Source organism: Mizuhopecten yessoensis, unplaced genomic scaffold (assembly GCF_002113885.1).
Source record: "Mizuhopecten yessoensis strain PY_sf001 unplaced genomic scaffold, ASM211388v2 scaffold7147, whole genome shotgun sequence".
NCBI classification, from domain to species: Eukaryota; Metazoa; Mollusca; class Bivalvia; order Pectinida; family Pectinidae; genus Mizuhopecten; species Mizuhopecten yessoensis.
The window spans coordinates 421,619-442,059 of NW_018406904.1; the positions used below are offsets into that span (position 1 = coordinate 421,619).

At 38.1% G+C, this 20,441-nt stretch overlaps 3 protein-coding genes across 3 annotated transcripts in view; 2 read left to right on the forward strand and 1 right to left on the reverse strand.

Annotated features, from left to right (window-relative positions):
- The window catches only part of LOC110453159 (mediator of RNA polymerase II transcription subunit 25-like), a 39,543-nt gene extending 24,300 nt beyond the window's left edge, over positions 1–15,243 (reverse strand). Inside the window, exons 1-13 of the mRNA XM_021502009.1 lie at positions 14,980–15,243; positions 13,520–13,565; positions 13,159–13,283; positions 12,348–12,449; positions 9,673–9,793; positions 8,581–8,646; positions 7,772–7,862; positions 7,542–7,580; positions 7,026–7,145; positions 4,470–4,648; positions 3,224–3,409; positions 2,920–2,944; positions 522–815 (exon numbers count right to left, since the gene is read on the reverse strand). Coding sequence (XP_021357684.1) covers positions 522–815; positions 2,920–2,944; positions 3,224–3,409; positions 4,470–4,648; positions 7,026–7,145; positions 7,542–7,580; positions 7,772–7,862; positions 8,581–8,646; positions 9,673–9,793; positions 12,348–12,449; positions 13,159–13,283; positions 13,520–13,565; positions 14,980–15,098 — 1,513 coding nt within the window. The 5' untranslated portion in view covers positions 15,099–15,243. The remainder of the gene's footprint in view (positions 1–521; positions 816–2,919; positions 2,945–3,223; positions 3,410–4,469; positions 4,649–7,025; positions 7,146–7,541; positions 7,581–7,771; positions 7,863–8,580; positions 8,647–9,672; positions 9,794–12,347; positions 12,450–13,158; positions 13,284–13,519; positions 13,566–14,979) is intronic.
- A 1,214-nt stretch (positions 15,244–16,457) lies between these two features.
- LOC110453140 (postacrosomal sheath WW domain-binding protein-like) lies at positions 16,458–17,899 on the forward strand. Its single transcript, XM_021501987.1, has 2 exons — positions 16,458–16,739; positions 17,732–17,899. Exons 1-2 carry the CDS (start codon positions 16,458–16,460, stop codon positions 17,897–17,899), a joined length of 450 nt encoding a protein of 149 aa, XP_021357662.1.
- A 128-nt stretch (positions 17,900–18,027) lies between these two features.
- LOC110453141 (postacrosomal sheath WW domain-binding protein-like) lies at positions 18,028–18,534 on the forward strand. The gene has a single exon (XM_021501988.1). The coding sequence runs from the start codon at positions 18,028–18,030 to the stop codon at positions 18,532–18,534; it is 507 nt and encodes a 168-aa protein (XP_021357663.1).
- Positions 18,535–20,441: the final 1,907 nt, after the last annotated feature.

Sequence of the window (20,441 nt, forward strand, 5' to 3'; positions counted from 1 at the left end):
TTGATCTGACAAATCAGTAACAATATATAACTATTGATCTGACAAATCAGTAACAATATATAACTATTGATCTGACAAATCAGTAACAATATATAACTATTGATCTGACAAATTAGTAACAATACCTTACCATTGACTTGACAAATTAGTAACAATGTCTTTTTTGACCTGAAAAAGTAGTAACCCAGTTGTAAGGATTTTAATTAACACATACCCTTGTTCAGAACTACGTTTCACAGGCAGTTAGATACAACTCTTTACTCAGAGGCTTCTGGTCATCAGTCATTGTGGCATAACATCATTAATTGTTATTCACGTTTTCAAATTTTTAAAGATACCCATTTTACTTTGTTGGAATGTCCAGCAATAATTTTCATATTTCAACTTTTTAAAGATACTAATTTTACTTTGTTGGAGTGTCCAGCATTTTATCTCTTCAATTTAAAGACGATAGTACTAAAACAAAAGCTGTTTCAACATTACTTTTACGTACAAACTTATGCCCGAATTAACCTGCTTACCTGCCCAAATGATCTTCCTGTCCCTCATCCCAGTCGGAGCCTGGTTGGGCAGTGTCATTGCCTGAGCACCAGCAGGTAGGCCAATGTTGGCTGTTGGATCATGTGGCATTCCCCCAGACGATGATATGCTGCTTTGCTGGACCATAGACTGGCTGACTGGTTGCAGTGGGTTAGGGACATCAGTGACCGAAGCAATGGCCTGGCTCGACATCTGATCGGGATTAATGCTTGCTGACGGAATGCTGACCTGAATTGGCATCTGTGTCTGTTGTTGTGACTGCTGCATCGGATGAGCTTAAAAAGCGTAGTAATCAGATAAATTAAATAAAGTAAACAAGAAGACGCTGTCGTCGATATCCCCCGCTCGCATATCAACGTCGTTAAAAACATGAAGCGTAAATATATAGGTCAAAGTCAACATCTGCAAAATGCATTCAGTAGAGCAACCCTACATGTAGATACACAATTGATGCAAGCATAATCAGCATAGCACTTGTAGTAGGCAAGATATACAATAAATGAGAGCGATTCTTCTTAACCAGGTACATGGACAGACGCCTCACAGACCCCATTTCTATATCCCTCGCCAACGACAATAACTTACAAATATACAATTGAATGTATGTAATTGCTCTGATAAAAGAATTATCTGTACAGAAGTATCAGTGTATAATTTATATAACTCTCATTCTGTGTTGTACTATTTTTAAGCAGTTTTGAATCTGTCCAGATCATTTATTTTTTGTATATTGGCAGTGTTACTTGGTGTAATATAACTGTTTGCTGATGTAATGAACTAGAGCATTCAAATAAACAAGAATACCAGGAAAATAGCACAGCCTAAAAAATAGCTATTATATCATTGAACAAGAATACCAGGAAAATAGCACACCCTCAAAAATAACCGTTACCACTGAACAAGAATACCAGGAAAATAGCACACCCTCAAAAACAGCCATTACCACTGAACAAGAAAACCAGGAAAATAGCACACCCTCAAAAATAGCCACTACCATTGAACAAGAATACCAGGAAAGTAACACACCCTCAAAAATAGCCATTACCATTGAACAAGAATACCAGGAGAGTAGCACACCCTCAAAAATAGCCATTACCATTGAACAAGAATATCAGGAAAGTAGCACACCCTCAAAAATAGCCATTACCATTTAACAAGAATACCAGGAAAGTAACACACCCTCAAAAATGGCCATTACCATTGAACAATAATCCCAGGAAAGTAGCACACTCTCAAAAATAGCCATTACCATTGAACAATAATACCAGGAAAATAGAACACCCTCAAAAACAGCCATAACCACTGAACAAGGATACCAGGAAAATAGCACATCCTCAAAAACAGCCATTACCACTAAACAAGAATACCAGGAAAATAGCACACCCTCAAAAATAGCTATTACCACTGAACATGAATACCAGGAAAATAGCGCACCCTCAAAAACAGCCATTACCACTGAACAAGAATACCAGGAAAATAGCACACCCTCAAAAATAGCTATTACCACTGAACAAGAACAACAGGAAAATAGCACACCCTCAAAAACAGCCATTACCACTGAACAAGAATACCAGGAAAATAGCACACACCCAAAAACAGCCATTACCACTGAACAAGAATACCAGGAAAATAGCACACCCTCAAAAATAGCTATTACCATGGCTAAAAATTCAGGAGTTCATGTACTATAGAATAGTTGCTTCGAAAAAAGAAAAGAAAAAAGAATATTTTAACAATCTGTTTCAAAATCATACCGGGACAAGGACCTGCCTGAAAGTGATTCTTAGTAGTGAGATTATGCTGTGGTTGTATGGACAAACAATCTTCCAGTTTACATTATTATCTTCCTAAGCCAAATAAAATCTTGTTAACAAATGCAAGTTATCAAGAGTCAGTAAAAGGATCACTATATTCAAAACAAGGGCACCGCAAAGGGGTACAAAATACGCCCGTCACATGTTGAATGACCAGTTGTTTGTATGGTTGAAATATGAAATATTTCTGAGTAATTAACGGTAAAGGAGAAATAATTTTTCAAACATGATAGATCAGTACGTGTTATACAACATCATGGAATGGATGTCGTATTGCATTATTGAAACCAAGGGGAATAACTCTATTGATAGTGAAATATTCGGGACGCATAACTCCAATGATTATGATGAAGAGATCAAGCGGACACTGTTTCGGAAAATAGAAAACGCCCGCCCAGCCGTACAGGTTGAACTGGGCAACACTATATGCTCACTCCCCCAACACCCAATTTTATGCAGGGCATAAAAGAATACAATACGAGTTATCCTTTATATTCACTTTCTACAATATAGTTACATGCAGAGCAACATATACTATATACTGAATGAAGAGACACAAACTTACCACCGTATCTGTTTTGCATGTCAACCTTCAACAAACAAGGGAGGATAATAGTATTAGTATCAACGCAGAAGTCACAACTTTCCATATTTACGAAATTCCAAATGGATTTAAGAATGAGCTTATAAGAGTCTTAAACAGACATATTTATTGACCTGCCTTCTTGAACTGTATAACATCCATGATAGTATCTAAATGTTGAACAATGTCTTAAGGAATAGTCATGGTCACCTTTCATTTGTGATTCACACTCCATACAAATAATGTCACGTGCCAAGTAGTAATTACAGACGACAGCGTTTCTTACCTGTGGTCTCACTGTTGTAGTTGGTCTAGGTATGCTTTGGGGTAAAGTGTGTTGTTGTTGTTGTTGCTGCTGTTGTTGTTGTTGCTGTTGTTGCTGTTGCATCAATCGCTGTTGCTGTGCCTGTTGCTGTGCCTGTTGCTGTGCCTGCTGTTGTTGTTGTTGTTGTTGTTGTTGTTGTTGCTGCTGCTGTTGCTGCTGCTGCTGTTGCTGTTGTTGTTGTTGTTGTTGTTGTTGCTGCTGCTATAATACAACATGATATAAAACGCTGTGTACTTTGATAATTTTCCCTGATGGAATTGAAGCAAATCTACTTCAAATATTTCAAAGATATTTTATCAAATCAATATTACTGTGGACCAAACTTTTATAAAGGCTAGCTATAACGCTGTTCTATCCTCGTTAATTGTAATAGAGTGTAGATAGGGTATGGATAATGTCAATGTTAACGCAGTGTAGACAGGACTGATCCTTCGTCGATAGTGAATAATTTAGGACATGTACTTAAGATTTGCATTTTAATGTGCATGATTAGGGACTGATCAAAATATAATTTGACAATAATTTTGATGACAAAGATTCTTTTTCATTTCACCTCAAAAAGTAGATGTCCAAAGCATATTGAATAGCGAAAGGATCAATGTAAATAGGTTTGGGTGAGAAAACTCAAATAGTTTACATGTGGCATTCCCCGGAAGCCTCTAACTTTAACAGAAAGTCAATGAAGTCACAGTGACGTTTTAAAGATTTATTTGGGCCCATTATAAGGTCCCTTTTCCTGGATAATTTCTGCTGTACTTTCCTAAAAACAATGAGAAAACATGCTTTCTGTGTGTGGTAAATTCTGAATTCACAAGGCAAAAAGGCACAGGCCCTTGAAAAGAGGTAAATAAAACAGATGCATTTTGAATTTGACATAATGTGTATGGAAAAAGTGTTACGTATGATCATCAACAGTAATACCTGTCTCACAAAAGTTTGACAAAATATGACCAAAATATGATGCAGGTAAGCATTATTAATGCAGCAATCACAAATCTGGTCGTCAGCCTTATTCAGCAAGTACTCTAGAAGACATATCTTACCTTTATTATTGGAAAAGCATTCAGCCACTTTATAGCAAGGCACGAATGTGGTGAATTTGTAGTATTTGAATATAGTCAGAATATACACATGTATGTACATCTTTGGAAATTGGGCTGTTTTATAATTCTAAGCTTCACAGTGTTTCACTGATAAATGTTGGTACCTGCATGTGTTGTTGATCAAGCTGACTAGGTGGAACCATCCGAACTTGCTGTGAGGGCTGGTTATGCTGCATCTGCTGTGCAATGTTAAGTGGCTGCTGCTGCTGCTGCTGTTGCTGCTGCTGCTGGATGGGTATAGACTGACTGTGGGGGGAGGGTGGCAACTGGGACATCCCTGGACCTGTCAGAGATTAATAAAATCTATTACCTGTAACTGAGCGAAATTGGTTAACATAATTCCAACTGAGGCATAAGCTACAGTTGAATGCTTCGGCGTAAAAATGTAGTTCACCCTTACAAAGAAGACAACGTATTTCACAGTGTATATTAATATATTTTATCTACAACACCAGATATCCAACAACATGAAAACAATACATAATCTGAGCATGAACATCGCTTTTTTCCCAATTTTTTTGGATACGCAAAATATTCGAGCAGAAGCTATTTTCCAGATTTTTTCTGCCTCAAAAAGTACCTGCACAAATTACATAGGCGTGCAAATTACATGGGTTTTCACGGTAAGGACAAAACAGAATATTTATAACGCAGATTGTCAATTTCAATTCCTCAAATGTCACATAAAGGTACCAGACAGATCAGATGAGACAGAAAAATTTAGTACTGGTATGACGTGGGATATCTCTGTCAGAGGTGCAAGAAATTGAGGATATCAAACAAGTTGTCATAACATACAAATTTTCTAAAAAGCCATTAGGCTGTTAGTTGACCTTCTTCCAACTCATAATAAAAAATATTACAAAAAAATATACATTGAGCTGAAACCATGAGTAGAATTTTGCTTCTTTATTCTAACTAAAATCCTAAATCTCTTACCTTACTTTTTTTTATTTGGTACATTTGACTATTGTGAGTGTTGGTCGATTTTATTCACTAGACAAAACCTGATGTGTTAACTGGGAGATATGTAGCCACTAACCTGATGTGTTAGCTAGGAGATATGTAGCCACTAACCTGATGTGTTAGCTAGGAGATATGAAGCCACTAACCTGATGTGTTAGATTGGAGATGTGTTAGTTGGGAGATCTGTAGCCACTAACCTGATGTGTTAGCTAGGAGATATGAAGCCACTAACTTGATGTGTTAGATTGGAGATCTGTAGCCACTAACCTGATATGAGTAGAATTTTGCTTCTTTATTCTAACTAAAATCCTAAATCTCTTACCTTACTTTTTTTTATTTGGTACATTTGACTATTGTGAGTGTTGGTAGATTTTATTCACTAGACAAAACCTGATGTGTTAACTGGGAGATATGTAGCCACTACCCTGATGTGTTAGCTAGGAGATATGAAGCCACTAACCTGATGTGTTAGATTGGAGATCTGTAGCCACTAACCTGATATGAGTAGAATTTTGCTTCTTTATTCTAACTAAAATCCTAAATCTCTTACCTTACTTTTTTTTATTTGGTACATTTGACTATTGTGAGTGTTGGTCGATTTTATTCACTAGACAAAACCTGATGTGTTAACTGGGAGATATGTAGCCACTACCCTGATGTGTTAGCTAGGAGATATGAAGCCACTAACCTGATGTGTTAGATTGGAGATCTGTAGCCACTAACCTGATATGAGTAGAATTTTGCTTCTTTATTCTAACTAAAATCCTAAATCTCTTACCTTACTTTTTTTTATTTGGTACATTTGACTATTGTGAGTGTTGGTCGATTTTATTCACTAGACAAAACCTGATGTGTTAACTGGGAGATCTGTAGCCACTAACCTGATGTGTTAGTTGGGAGATCTGTAGCCACTTACCTGATGTGTTAGCTGAGAGATATGTAGCCACTAACTTGATGTGTTAGCTGGGAGATATGTAGCCACTAACTTGATGTGTTAGCTGGGAGATATGTAGCCACTAACCTGATTTGTTAGCTAAGAGATCTGTAGCCACTAACCTGATGTGTTAGCTAGGAGATATGAAGCCACTAACCTGATGTGTTAGATTGGAGATCTGTAGCCACTAACCTGATGTGTAAACTGGGAGATTTGTAGCCACTAACCTGATGTGTTAGCTGGGAGATCTGAAGCCACTAACCTGATGTATTACCTTGGAGATTTGTAGCAACTAACCTGATGGGTAAGCTAGGAGATATGTAGCCACTAACCTGATGTGTTAGCTGGGAGATATGTAGCCACTAACCTGATGTGTTAGATGGGAGATCTGTAGCCACTAACCTGATGTGTAAACTGGGAGATTTGTAGCCACTAACCAGATGTGTTAGCTGGGAGATCTGAAGCCACTAACCTGATGTATTACCTTGTGGAGATTTGTAGCCACTAACCTGATGTGTTAGATGGGAGATCTGTAGCCACTAACCTGATGTGCTAGATGGGAGATATGTAGCCACTAACCTGATGTGTTAGATGGGAGATCTGTAGCCACTAACCTGATGGGTTAGATGGGAGATCTGTAGCCACTAATTACCTGATGTGTTAGGTGGGATATCTGTAGCCACTAACCTGATGTGTTAGCTGGGAGATCTGTAGCCACTAATTACCTGATGTGTTAGCTGGGATATCTGTAGCCACTAACCTGATGTATTACCTGGGAGTGCTGTTGAAGGAACTTTAAAGGGACCCGGATTCTGGTCCACAAATGTCGTCATTGGAGGAGCTGGGGAGAGTTGATGTGTTCCTGGGCTCAGAACAGATGCTATAATAAGACGCAAAGATATTTATTACTTTTACCAAGCATTTAAATTCAAGTGTATGTAATTTACAATGTATATATCCCCCTCTGACCAACAAGATATGCATTTACATGTAACCTTGAAAATTTATCTTTAAAAGTGATAAAAACAGATTCCAGAAAAATCTCACATTTTTTTGCAATATTGTATCTCATACTCTCCTTCCTAATCCAGTATTGTCACAACAAGTTCTATGACTGGGAGCAGTGACATGTGGATTACATTACTGGGAAGACAATGATTGTTAGTGTGGGTGTCATTCCAAGACAGGTATGTTCCGATTTTTTGACACTGAGAAAGTATAAAATAGATGTAAGTATAAATGGTTGCTACGGTAACGTGAGATAATTGTAGCTTACCTGTCTTGTCTTGTTCTGGGGCTGGACTGGGAGATCTTTCTGTAACATATCAATGTAAACTTCAATCAATTTCCCCTGATGAACATATAAACAGGTGAAAGCACTAGAGAGGTACTAAAAAACTCTTTTGTAATTTCTTTTATTTTTAACCATCACAGGGACTTTTGATGTTATGTGTATTAATATACTGTATATAATATCTTCAGCGTTTTATATGGCCAACACTTTACCTTCCAGTTGGTAGCCATGTAACAGAACAAGATGGCGCGGGTCTATAGTGTACTCCTTGGCTGAAACCATGCTGATCTCGGGGGTGGTGGACTGCCAATGAAACAGGATTCACAACATCAATATCTCAGATCACACGCATCACCTTAATTATCCCTTTAAATTTCACCTCTATGTAACTTGAGTAGACTCTACCATGCATTGATATGGATGAGTCCATTATGGTCTACAGCGGTGAAAGGGTTAGACTACAAACCCTTTGTTAACTGTAGATTAGTAACTCTTTACTATTTGATGCACTACCTTTATACTTTTTGTTAATACATGCGATTTGGGAAAATGTTTTAACAAGTTGTCAGGGAAAAAAAACCTATTTCTCATATTTCCTCTGATGAATTAAGTCAAAATTTGGATCTCAAAATAGCCTATGGAAATATATACATTGTAGATAAGAAATTTAGCTAAAAAGGTTCACAATCCAGTAACATGCCAGTGAACAAACCAAATAATGACTTTGGAACAAACAATGTATAAATAAATGTCAAAGTTTGATTACTGTACATGAACATTTTCTATAACAGAATCTACATTTTGTAAATCTAGTGTTTTGCACTGACTTAATAAGATGATCTATATATATCAGGTGTGGTAAACAATATACTAGCATTCATGACTGAAATTCTCAATTGTCACCACAGATTTCAAAATTTGAGTATTTTAACAATTTTGGAAAATTCAATAATTATCATCCTGAAAACTTGTAGTTTTATTTTTGTATGTGTATATACTGTATACTGTACAAGTATCCTACCTCCTCGTAAAGCCTCTGTAACGCTGACAGCCTCCGAGGGGATACTATAGACAGGTTAATATTCCTCTGAAAAATCAGCATAAAAAGAATAACATTAGCTAGCTACATACATTTGGGAAATATCAATATCAAACAACGATATTGTGTACTTATCGAACTAAACAAAACAAAATAAATTTTCAGAGAAACCACAACGTCAGAAACATAACGAAGACAAAGAATTAAGGCTTAAAAGACTTTTTAAACAATAAGGAGATGACAAACCTGTTTAACCTTGTTTAATGTCATTAAAAATTACATGCATGTGTGTGTGTGGTAGTATAGGGTGGGGGGAGTGATGCAAAGGTTATTCTTGGAACGTTCATCTTCACATTTAGACAGAGTTACTTTTCCATCAAAAATTATGGTCTTTTTTCATTTTTTTAAATGGACTTAATTAAAAAGAAGATGCATCAAATTTCAATGTATTGTAGTGTTATCATTAAAGCTAGAAATTCTACTTTGTCATTTAATTCAGCTGACATTTAATACACCTTTAATGGCCCTATAAACCGTTTAATAAAATATATTGAATCGGTCAACACTCATTTGGCTAAATTTGAAAAATAACCACTTGTATCAAAATTAACAAGAAAACTGATGTGTACTTTTAATATTAATAGTTATTAAAAAATATCAGGTTTGGCTATTTTGTATTATGGGGAAATTCTACACTGAACATTACCCAATAGTATCATTACCTCATAAACAAGACAAAACAGAGAGCCAATACTTAATGTGAACATTTTGGATCAGTGATATCTGAAACCTGTCCATTCTGATCGAAGTCCAGCCCCAGTAGTGTTTACCATCTGAAACCTGAATAAAGGAGACCTTCCCCAACCTCAAGTGTAACTGTACATATGAATTAGCTCATTCACCCCTGAAATTCCATAATGAACTATTCCAACCTTTGAATTGGAGGAGTTCAAATGTGTCTTCAGGGGTGAATGAGTTATATATAATTTGTAAACACATATCTATTTTAAATAGACTTATGGGTTCTTTTAGATTGGATGGGAAAGGTTTCTCTGTAAATAAAATGTTCATTACCTGGGCCATCTTGTGTGCCAGTTGATCAGCCATGTATCCAAGGTAGCGGGTGCCCTCCTGACTAGGTAGCTGGTAAGGCTGGGAGTTACATACCAGTATGCAGTGCTGTTTCACTGGTAAACTGACAAAGATGAAACGAAATCCATGAAAAGGTCAAATATCTTTGGAGATGTTTAATATTTGTTAACAACCTTTTTCAATATTCTACACAAAATTTAAATCTATGATTTATCAATCAGTTGTACACTATAATAAAATCTATGATTTATCAATCAGTCGTACACTATAATAAAATCTATGATTTATCAATCAGTCGTACACTATAATAAAATCTATGATTTATCAATCAGTCGTACACTATAATACAAGAGATCCCAGAGGGATCTTGGCGCCCACCTTTGTACCATCTTCATTAGTTCTTTGTTAGCTCAATCTTTTCTCCTCTTTCCTCTAATCTGTTTGATCGAGTCATGTTAACAGTAAATGCACCTTGAGGTAACTTTTGATCTAAACTTAATACTGATGTGTATGAAAGCCAACCTTCAAAGTGAGTTTGTCATTTCACATATTTACTAGTACAGTACTTAATGTGAAAGAAATAGAATCGATCATTGCAATATGAGAAAGATCTGTTTAGTTCTTCTTTTAATCNAATAAAATCTATGATTTATCAATCAGTCGTACGCTATAATAAAATCTATGATTTATCAATCAGTCTTACACTATAATAAAATCTATGATTTATCAATCAGTCGTACACTATAATAAAATCTATGATTTATCAATCAGTCGTACGCTATAATAAAATCTATGATTTATCAATCAGTCGTACACTATAATAAAATCTATGATTTATCAATCAATCACTATAATAAAATCTATGATTTATCAATCAGTCGTACACTATAATAAAATCTATGATTTATCCATCAGTCGTACAATAAAAGAAAATCTATGATTTATCAATCAGTCGTAGACTATAATAAAATCTATGATTTATCAATCAGGCGTACACTAAAATAAAATCTATGCTTTGTCTGTCCCTAACACTGTGAAGAGATGACATAAAATCTATGATTTATCAATCAGGCGTACACTAAAATAAAATCTATGCTTTGTCGGTCCCTAACACTGTGAAGAGGTGACATAAATATTACTTGATATTCATGATAAAACATGGTGCACATTTCTTTTTCTTGGAAATTGTTTTTATCGTACACTATAATAAAATCTATGATTATCAATCAGTCGTACGCTATAATACAAGAGATCCCAGAGGGATCTTGGCGCCCACCTTTGTACCATCTTCATTAGTTCTTTGTTAGCTCAATCTTTTCTCCTCTTTCCTCTAATCTGTTTGATCAAGTCATGTTAACAGTAAATGCCCCTTGAGGTAACTTTTGATCTAAACTTAATACTGATGTGTATGAAAGCCAACCTTCAAAGTGAGTTTGTCATTTCACATATTTACTAGTACAGTACTTAATGTGAAAGAAATAGAATCGATCATTGCAATATGAGAAAGATCTGTTTAGTTCTTCTATTAATCGATTTTGTTTTTATGATCAGTCTCAAAATATAAAATACACAACGAGGGATCAAGGGGAACATACATTTAAAATTTGAGAAAGAACCCTCCCATACTTCCCGAGAAATAGCGATAACAAACTTTCAATATCAAAATCCAAGATGGCTGCCTCTCGACCATGTTGTTTATCCAATCAGTCTCAAAAAAATGCCCTGCACAGCTAAGGACCAAGGGGAACCTACATATAAAATTTGAGAAAGATCCCTCTGGTACTTCTTGAGAAATAGCGATAACAAACTTTCAATATCAAAATCCAAGATGGCTGCCTGTCGGCCATGTTGTTTATCCGATCAGTCTCAAAAAAATGCCCTGCACAGCTAAGGACCAAGGGGAACCTGCATATAAAATTTGAGAAAGATCCCTCTGGTACTTCTTGAGAAATAGCGATAACAAACTTTCAATATCAAAATCCAAGATGGCTGCCTGTCGGCCATGTTGTTTATCCAATCAGTCTCAAAAAAATGCCCTGCACAGCTAAGGACCAAAGGGGAACCTACATATAAAATTTGAGAAAGATCCCTCCGGTACTTCTTGAGAAATACCGATAACAAGAATTGTTTACGGACGGACCACGGACGACGGACCACGGACGCAGGGTGATTTGAATAGCCCACGATCAGATGATGGTGGGCTAAAAATCTATGAGTTATCAATCAGTCGTACGCTATAATGAAATCTATGATTTATCAATCAGTCGTACACTAGAATAAAATCTATGATTTATCAATCAGGCGTACACTAAAATAAAATCTATGCTTTGGCGGTCCCTAACACTGTGAAGAGATGACATAAAATCTATGATTTATCAATCAGTCGTACACTAAAATAAAATCTATGCTTTGTCGGTCCCTAACACTGTGAAGAGATGACATAAATATTACTTGATATTCATGATAAAACATGGTGCACATTTCTTTTTCTTGGAAATTGTTTTTATAAATAATGTTTCTTTTAAATCTATGTCTTTCTTGATTGAGCCTGAAATGATTACTTGATTGGACATGCAAGCAATTTTGACTAAGTTGTTATTCGTACTACAAATTTATCAATTTCTGCGGGCGGTTGCATTGCAATACAATGTACTTACCCAGGGTTATTTCTTTTCTCCGCTATGTCATCAAACACGTGTAAAGCTGTGCTCAATCCTTCCGCTATGTGGCTGTAGGTTTCCCCTCCACCACCAATAAAACTGCAAAAAAAAGCAAAAAAAAAAAAGCGGCCATCATTGGTAGAAACTGTCAATTCACATATATATATATATGTATGCATACAAAATAAAATCCACATGAAATATTACATGCCGATATAACGATATATTGATAAATGAAGCACAGGCTCTAAATGAAAGTGCTGAATTTACTGTTCAAAATCGAACATAAGCATGTGTAATTGAAACTATGGGTATGTATAGATTTTTTTTATGAAATACAAAGAATTAATCCAGTTAATAGCTCAGACACCATTTGTGCATATGACACCAATGCCAACAGAATGATCCCCATGTCACTTTTGTTTTGTTGGCGACACAAAAAGTATTTCTATCAGCTTTCTCATGTAATTTCCCAGTGTCACGAAATGTATAGTTATGTCCCTTAATTGTGATGTCATAATGTGTAATGATCAGAAATGAACGATGAAGTGAAGAGATGTGTCTCTTACGATTCTACACAATGTGATGTCGTATATTCTATAATTAGTTTTTCTGATGTAGAGTATAATGATGTCTAGATATGAGCGACTGATTACATCTATTTTTCCATTTCAACAGGTGTAAAGAGAATCCGTTTTTCATATGATTGGTTCTACTTTTTATTTTTGGCAATTATTACACTTCAAGCCAAGCTTTCTTCTAAACATTTAGAGGATGTGGTGTCTCACCAAGTCAGATTTCTACTTACGGAATGCTATCTAGCCAGGTCAGGAACTCATGGATGTTCGTTGTCAGATTGGAACAGCGAGCTGCAGAGTCTGGGAGGATGTCCGCAGAGTAAAATGTGACCAAGTTGTAAAGAGTGCAGCTATACTGTCGTTTGAATAGAAACAGAATCCTCATATCATTTATGAACCAACAAACTTCCAGTAGATCTCTTTTTCATATTTGCTGATTTGTTTTCATTTCATACAGTCGGAAATTCTATCATTGTATGGTCATGAATAACAATATTTGTTCTAATTTACTAGCATAATTACATACATAATATTTCCATGTTGTATGCGGAGATTTTTTAACCTTTACAATGTGTTTTAAAATATACCTACATCATGTCCATAATCTGTCGGATCAGGGGGACCTCCATTGAAAACTCTGTGAATAAATAAAAAAATCATGATTCATTAATTACATATCTTTTTCTGATGCATCAAATTCAGTGAGATTAAGTGCTGTTTTTTTTCATTCAATGCCAGTGTTCCATTTAAATGGTACACCCATAGACGATCTCCATGAAAAATACTGTAGGTGTATGGGAATCATTAACTTCAGAGATAAAGTTGTTTATTAAGTCTTTTCCGAGCAGTTTATATATATATATGTGTGACAAATTTTAATTGTACATAGGATTATGGTCACCTTCTAGCTTTGAGCTAGGGGGAGGGGACCTAGGGATCCCAGGTTTGATTCGCGGTTGAAGCACACTTTTCTCTTTCCTGTTACAAATGCTGTCCATGGCCCTACATGTGGTGACAGGGAGTTAGAACCTGGTTTGTGGTGTTCGAGGGCGAACACGTTTGAAAAGGGGGAATTAATGTGGCAGATTTTAATTGTACATAGGATTACGGTCGCCTTCTAGCTTTGAGCTAAAGAGAAATTCCCTTTAGCTTGTTTGTAGAGTGTCGGACTAGGAACCTAGTGATCGCAGGTTCCATCCCCGATTGAAACACACTATTTTCTTTCCTGTTACATATTATATACATGTGATTTTTAGATGCATGTTAGATAGTTAGAGTTCTTATCGGGCCATCAACACAGAAGATGTCTTTAGGGCTATAAATACATGTAAGGAGAAGCATGGGTAAGTGTAGAAATGAGGGGAAGGTGCTCAGAGTAAAGCTGAAAGTATAAGCCAGGTCAGGTTGAAATTTCCCAACCATTAACTTGAGACAGACACTCTGATCAACTTTTAGCTTCCTGGTCTAACTTCCTGGGTGACATTACATTCAGTCACAAGAAAAATGGACCTTCTTCTGCAAATAGTTGATACCTGTTGTGTAAAACTGTTCCTTAGAGTTTTGAAATAGCTGTCAACATTTTGATCAGCACATTTGCAGAGATAACAAATAATCTTTCAGTGTGTGTATGGACACTAACCAAGTGCAAATGTTCCTAAAAAAAGAAAAACTTTAATTGAATTGCGCAATTAATGTACAAATTTTCCAAAGAGACGTTCTGACTATATCCGACGGCGCCCTTGGCAAGTTTAAAGAGGAATAGTCTGTTCTTTCAGTTTCATACTACTCGCCGGTCGTTACCAACTATACGATATATATGAACATTTTGATAGCATGCCCCTTATCATCCCACAGAGCCGATGTCCTCCTTATGCTCATAACANATAAATTTTGCCCCCCCCCCCCCCCCCCCCCCCCCCCCCCCCCCCGCGCACTTTACATTACTTTCCATTAATTAAATAAGTGACAAGTGGAATACATAGCATGTCAACAACACAATGGTTATACTATTAGAAAATATAACCAACCAACGTGATATGTTACAGCCTTACTCTAAAGTGGGGACGATATAATGGTCTTTCAAAGTGTCGATGTATCCCCCAAGATTTGCAGTTCCCTCCACCACGAACACGACATCAGCAGTAGGCCTGTCATCCGATCCCACCACCATGACTGTTTTCTTATGATGTCTTGTTTGTTTATCTCCTGTTGAACTTATCGAATAAGACCGTCAAATTGGAATGAAGCTCGGGTTTTCCCATATGTTTAAATTTCTCAGTTCTAATAACTGAGATACCGGATATAGAAATATTACATCCACCAGGTGTCTTGTGAGTCCGCGGACCTACTGCGTAGTAATAAATGCTAAATGCATTAAAATATAGTTCTATTGGTTCATCTTCCTTTTTATCCATCCAAAACAAAAAGTCATGTTATTTGTTTTAAATATAATGTAACAATCGTTTAATATATCTATATAGTTATCAATGAGTTATTTAAACTACCCTTGTCATAAACTACTTAGGGCCTGTTCGTTTATGCGGAGCAACCGGTTTGACTGTTTATAAATGAAACAATTTCGTGTACAAATCCTGGCGGACCTCCAAATGTTTATCAATGCCTTGCAATGCTTTGTCATGGCTCGCCTGGAAATACCATCGGATAACTAGGAGGTCCGACCTTATTTAATACACGAACAATTGTGGTTCGACCGGTTTGACCGTTTAAACGAAAACGGCCTAATATTTCTGGGGGTTGCACTAAAGATATGATCGGAAAACCATGAAAACCATCAGTGGTTGTTCGGTGTAGCTGAAATGGGAGGTCAGTGTAACTCTGACTTCCAGTTTATTGTCGTGATGCGTGCACGTGTGTACTAAACTATGTAATGTTGCATTGATTAATATACCAATGCATCAGGTTATAATTACAGCAGTGTTTTCTTTAAGAGGGAGAAGGATGAGGTTTGAGATAATGCCGGGTTATTTAAATTTAAATTTCAAAATTTAGAGGAAGTTGTAAGTCCTTCCACTCGATTGTTTTGGTGTCGTGCAGATATTTTCAACTTTAATGATATTAGCAGTTTAGTTGACTGGACAACTATTCACACAAAAACTTGTCGAGGAAAACTCAACTATTAAATTATTAAAAGGGAGAAAGTTACTTTTTGGAAGGTATGAAGAAAACCATGATCTCACTCTTTCTATTTTTGCGAATTTTTCAAACAGATGCCACTTGTTTATGCCAAATGTGAAACAGACCGGCAGCTTCACACCTATACTTAAAAGTCTAGCGTTGACTTTCGTATTGCTGTACATAATATGTCAATGACTCGAGCTGGACGTAAACAGGTCCATGTGGGCTACAGTACGACTCCAGATGGAGAAAACCATGATCTCACTCTTTCTATTTTTGCGAATTTTTCAAACAGATGCCACTTGTTTATGCCAAATGTGAAACAGACCGGCAGCTTCACACCTATACTTAAAAGTCTAGCGTTGACTTTCGTATTTCTGTACATAATATGTCAATGACTCGAGCCGGACGTAAACAGGTCCTTGTGGGCTACAGTACGGCTCCAGATGGACGTACACAGGTCCCTGTGGGTCACATGAAGGCTCGAGCACGACGTAAACAGATCCCTGTGGGCTACAGAACGACTCCAGATGGACGGAAACAGGTCCCTGTGCGCTACAGTACGACTCCAGATGGACGTAAACAGGTCCCTGTGGGCCACATTAAGGCTCGAGCACGACGTAAACAGGTCCCTGTGGGCTACAGTACGACTCGAGCTGGACGTAAACAGGTCCTTGTGGGCTACAGTACGACTCCAGATGAAGAAAACCATGGTCTCACTCTTTCTATTTTTGCGAATTTTTCAAACAGATGCCACTTGTTTATGCCAAATGTGAAACAGACCGGCAGTTTCACACCTATACTTAAAAGTCTAGCATTGACTTTCGTATTGCTGTACATAATATGTCAATGTCAATTTGGCGCAGATTATATATAGGACTCACCGGTGGTTCTTAATCGGTCTCCAGTGTTCCTTTACAAAATAATACACAAAGTAAAGGTGCCTTTAAACCCCCATAGCGTTACAAAACTACTTCTCTGTTATTGGTGAGGAGTTTTCAACCAGATTTGTTAAGAAGCATCACTACACGAAGGGAACGTGGTGTTGCTATTTTTTATTCAAACCTATTTTTATTTGCATCTATTATACAATTGGGATTGGGCACAAGTTGTCCAACTTATATAACGCCTTTTCCAATGTGGTGCTGTATAACGAAGGGTGTACCAACAAAGGTAGATAGATATACGGGAAATATCGGTTTATCTTTAAAAGATTATTGATTTGTATAAGAATTGCTTGTTCCTAAAAGCCTTGATGCCGTAAGACTGATATGTGGAATGTCTGCGTTACACCTCTAAGTATCGACTGTGACATGAATGCATCCAAGATCTCCGCCGTGATACGTGTACCGATGTCAGTTACGGGAAGATAAAACATGTAACTCTACTAAAAACATTCAAAAATCGAATGTACATTGTATATGATATTCAACTTTTGCTATATTTGCTAATAAATTAAAAAAAAATCATGCAAGTCATTTGAATTGAATTTTCAAACGATTTAAATGTAAACTTTAAAAACAACCAGGAGAAAAAACCTGTGAGCTACGAATCCTACTGGACATACACAATGACAACTGTATCTTAATCTCATGTCCCTGTACTCGTGCTGGAAGAAGACAGGTCCCTGCAGTAGGCCACAGTGAGACTTGAGCACGACGTAAACAGGTCCCTGTGGGCTACAGTACGACTCCAGATGGACGTAAACAGGTCCATGTGGGCTACGGTACGACTCTAGCTGGACGTAAACAGGTCCCTGTGGGCTACAGTATGACTCCAAATGGACGTAAACATGTTAATTCCTGTGGGCTACAGTACGACTCTAGCTGGACGTAAACAGGTCCCTGTGGGCTACAGTACGACTCTAGCTGGACGTAGACAGGTCCCTGGGGGCTACAGGACGACTCTAGCTGGAGGTAGACAGGTCCATGTGGGCTACAGTATGACTCCAAATGAACGTAAACATGTTAATTCTTGTGGGCTACAGTACGACGCCAGATGGACGGAAAAAGGTCCATGTGGGCTACGATACGACTCTAGCTGGGCGTAGACAGGTCCCTGGGGGCTACAGGACGACTCTAGCTGGAGGTAGACAGGTCCATGTGGGCTACGGTACGACTCTAGCTGGGCGTAGACAGGTCCCTGGGGGCTACAGGACGACTCCAGATGGACAGAAACAGGTCCCTGTGGGCTACAGTACGACTCTAGCTGGACGTAGACAGGTCCCTGTGGGCTACAGTACGACTCCAGATGGACGTAAACATGTTCCTGTGGGCTACAGTACGACTCTAGCTGGAGGTAAACAGTTCCATGTGGGCTACAGTACGACTCCAGATGGACGTAAACAGGTCCCTGTGGGCTACAGTACGACTCGAGCTGGACGTATACAGGTCCCTGTGGGCTACAGTACGACTCTAGCTGGAGGTAAACAGTTCCCTGTGGGCTACAGTACGACTCCAGATGGGACGTAAACATGTTCCTGTGGGCTACAGTACGCCTCTAGCTGGACGTAAACAGTTCCATGTGGGCTACAGTACGACTCTAGCTGGACGTAGACAGGTCCCTGTGGGCTACAGTACGACTCCAGATGGGACGTAAACATGTTCCTGTGGGCTACAGTACGACTTTAGCTGGACGTAAACAGGTTGGATACACGAAACTATTTGTTTTCCAAACAAACTGCTCCAAAACTTCAGCTGTTAATTTCTTACAGAATGCGCTAATGCAAATGTACTTAGCATGTATGCACTGCTCACAGTACTAAACATATTGAAACTTCCCATATTTCAGTAAAAGTCCTTATTTTTAAGTTGTGTTATTTGACTGACGTAATTGCAAGCGTGTAAAACATATTGTGTTATGTGTAGCTATATCAGGTTAATCTGTTCCATATTAAGGGAGCAGCATCAAATATTTACCACCCATACCAGACTTAGTGGTTTCAGGAACTGCAGCTTAAGGAAGTACACTAATAGCCCGGCAAAATGTCGCACTTTCTCTAATGTGTATGTGTGGTATGAAAGAGTTTGTGTTTCATAACCTTTAATTCAGATGTCATATATCATACTGCCTTTATAGCAATGACTGTACGGATGACTGTAAGGGAAGAATGGCAGTGTCTAGTAAGTCTTATCGTATACTTGATGTAAAGGTGGATGTAGGATGCAGAGGTGGATGTAGGATGTAGAGGTGGGTGTAGGATGTAGATGTTGATGTAGGATGTGGAGGTGGGTGTAGGATGTAGAGGTTGATGTAGGATGTGGAGGTGGGTGTAGGATGTAGAGGTGGATGTAGGATGTATAGATGGATGTAGGATGTAGAGGTGGATGTAGGATGTAGAGATGGATGTAGCATGTAGAGGTGGGTGTAGGATGTAGGGGTTGATGTAGGATGTGGAGGTGGGTGTAGGATGTAGAGGGGGATGTAGGGTGTATAGATGAATGTAGCATGTAGAGATGGATGTAGGATGTAGAGATGAATGTAGGATGTAGAGGTGGATGTAGGATGTAGAGATGGTTCTGGGTTGTAGAGGGGGATGTAGGATGTAGAGGTGGATGTAGGATGGAGAGGTGGGTGTAGGATGGAGAGGTGGGTGTAGGATGGAGAGGTGGGTGTAGGATGGAGAGGTGGGTGTAGGATGGAGAGGTGGGTGTAGGATGGAGAGGTGGGTGTAGGATGTAGAGGTGGGTGTAGGATGTAGAGGGGGGTGTAGGATGTAGAGGTTGATGTAGGATGTAGAAATGGATGTGGGATGTAGAGGTGGATGTAGGATGTAGAGGGGGATGTAGGGTGTATAGATGAATGTAGGATGCAGAGATGGATGTAGGATGTAGAGGTTGATGTAGGATGTAGAAATGGATGTGGGATGTAGAGGTGGATGTAGGATGTAGAGGGGGATGTAGGGTGTATAGATGAATGTAGCATGTAGAGATGGATGTAGGATGTAGAGGTTGATGTAGGATGTAGAAATGGATGTGGGTTGTAGAGGGGGATGTAGGATGTAGAGATGGAAGTAGGATGTAGAGGTGGGGGTAGGATGTAGAGATGGATGTAGGATGTATAGGTGGGTGTAGGATGTAGAGGTGGGTGTAGGATGTAGAGGGGGATGTAGGATGTAGAGGTGGAGGTAGGGTGTATAGATGGATGTAGGATGTAGAGGTTGATGTAGGATGTAGAGATGGATGTGGGTTGTAGAGGTGGATGTAGGATGTAGAGATGGATGTAGGATGTAGAGGTGGGTGTAGGATGTAGAGGTGGATGTAGGGTGTATAGATGAATGTAGGATGTAGAGATGGATGTAGGATGTAGAGATGAATGTAGGATGTAGAGGTGGATGTAGGATGTAGAGGTGGATGTAGGATGTAGAGATGGATGTAGG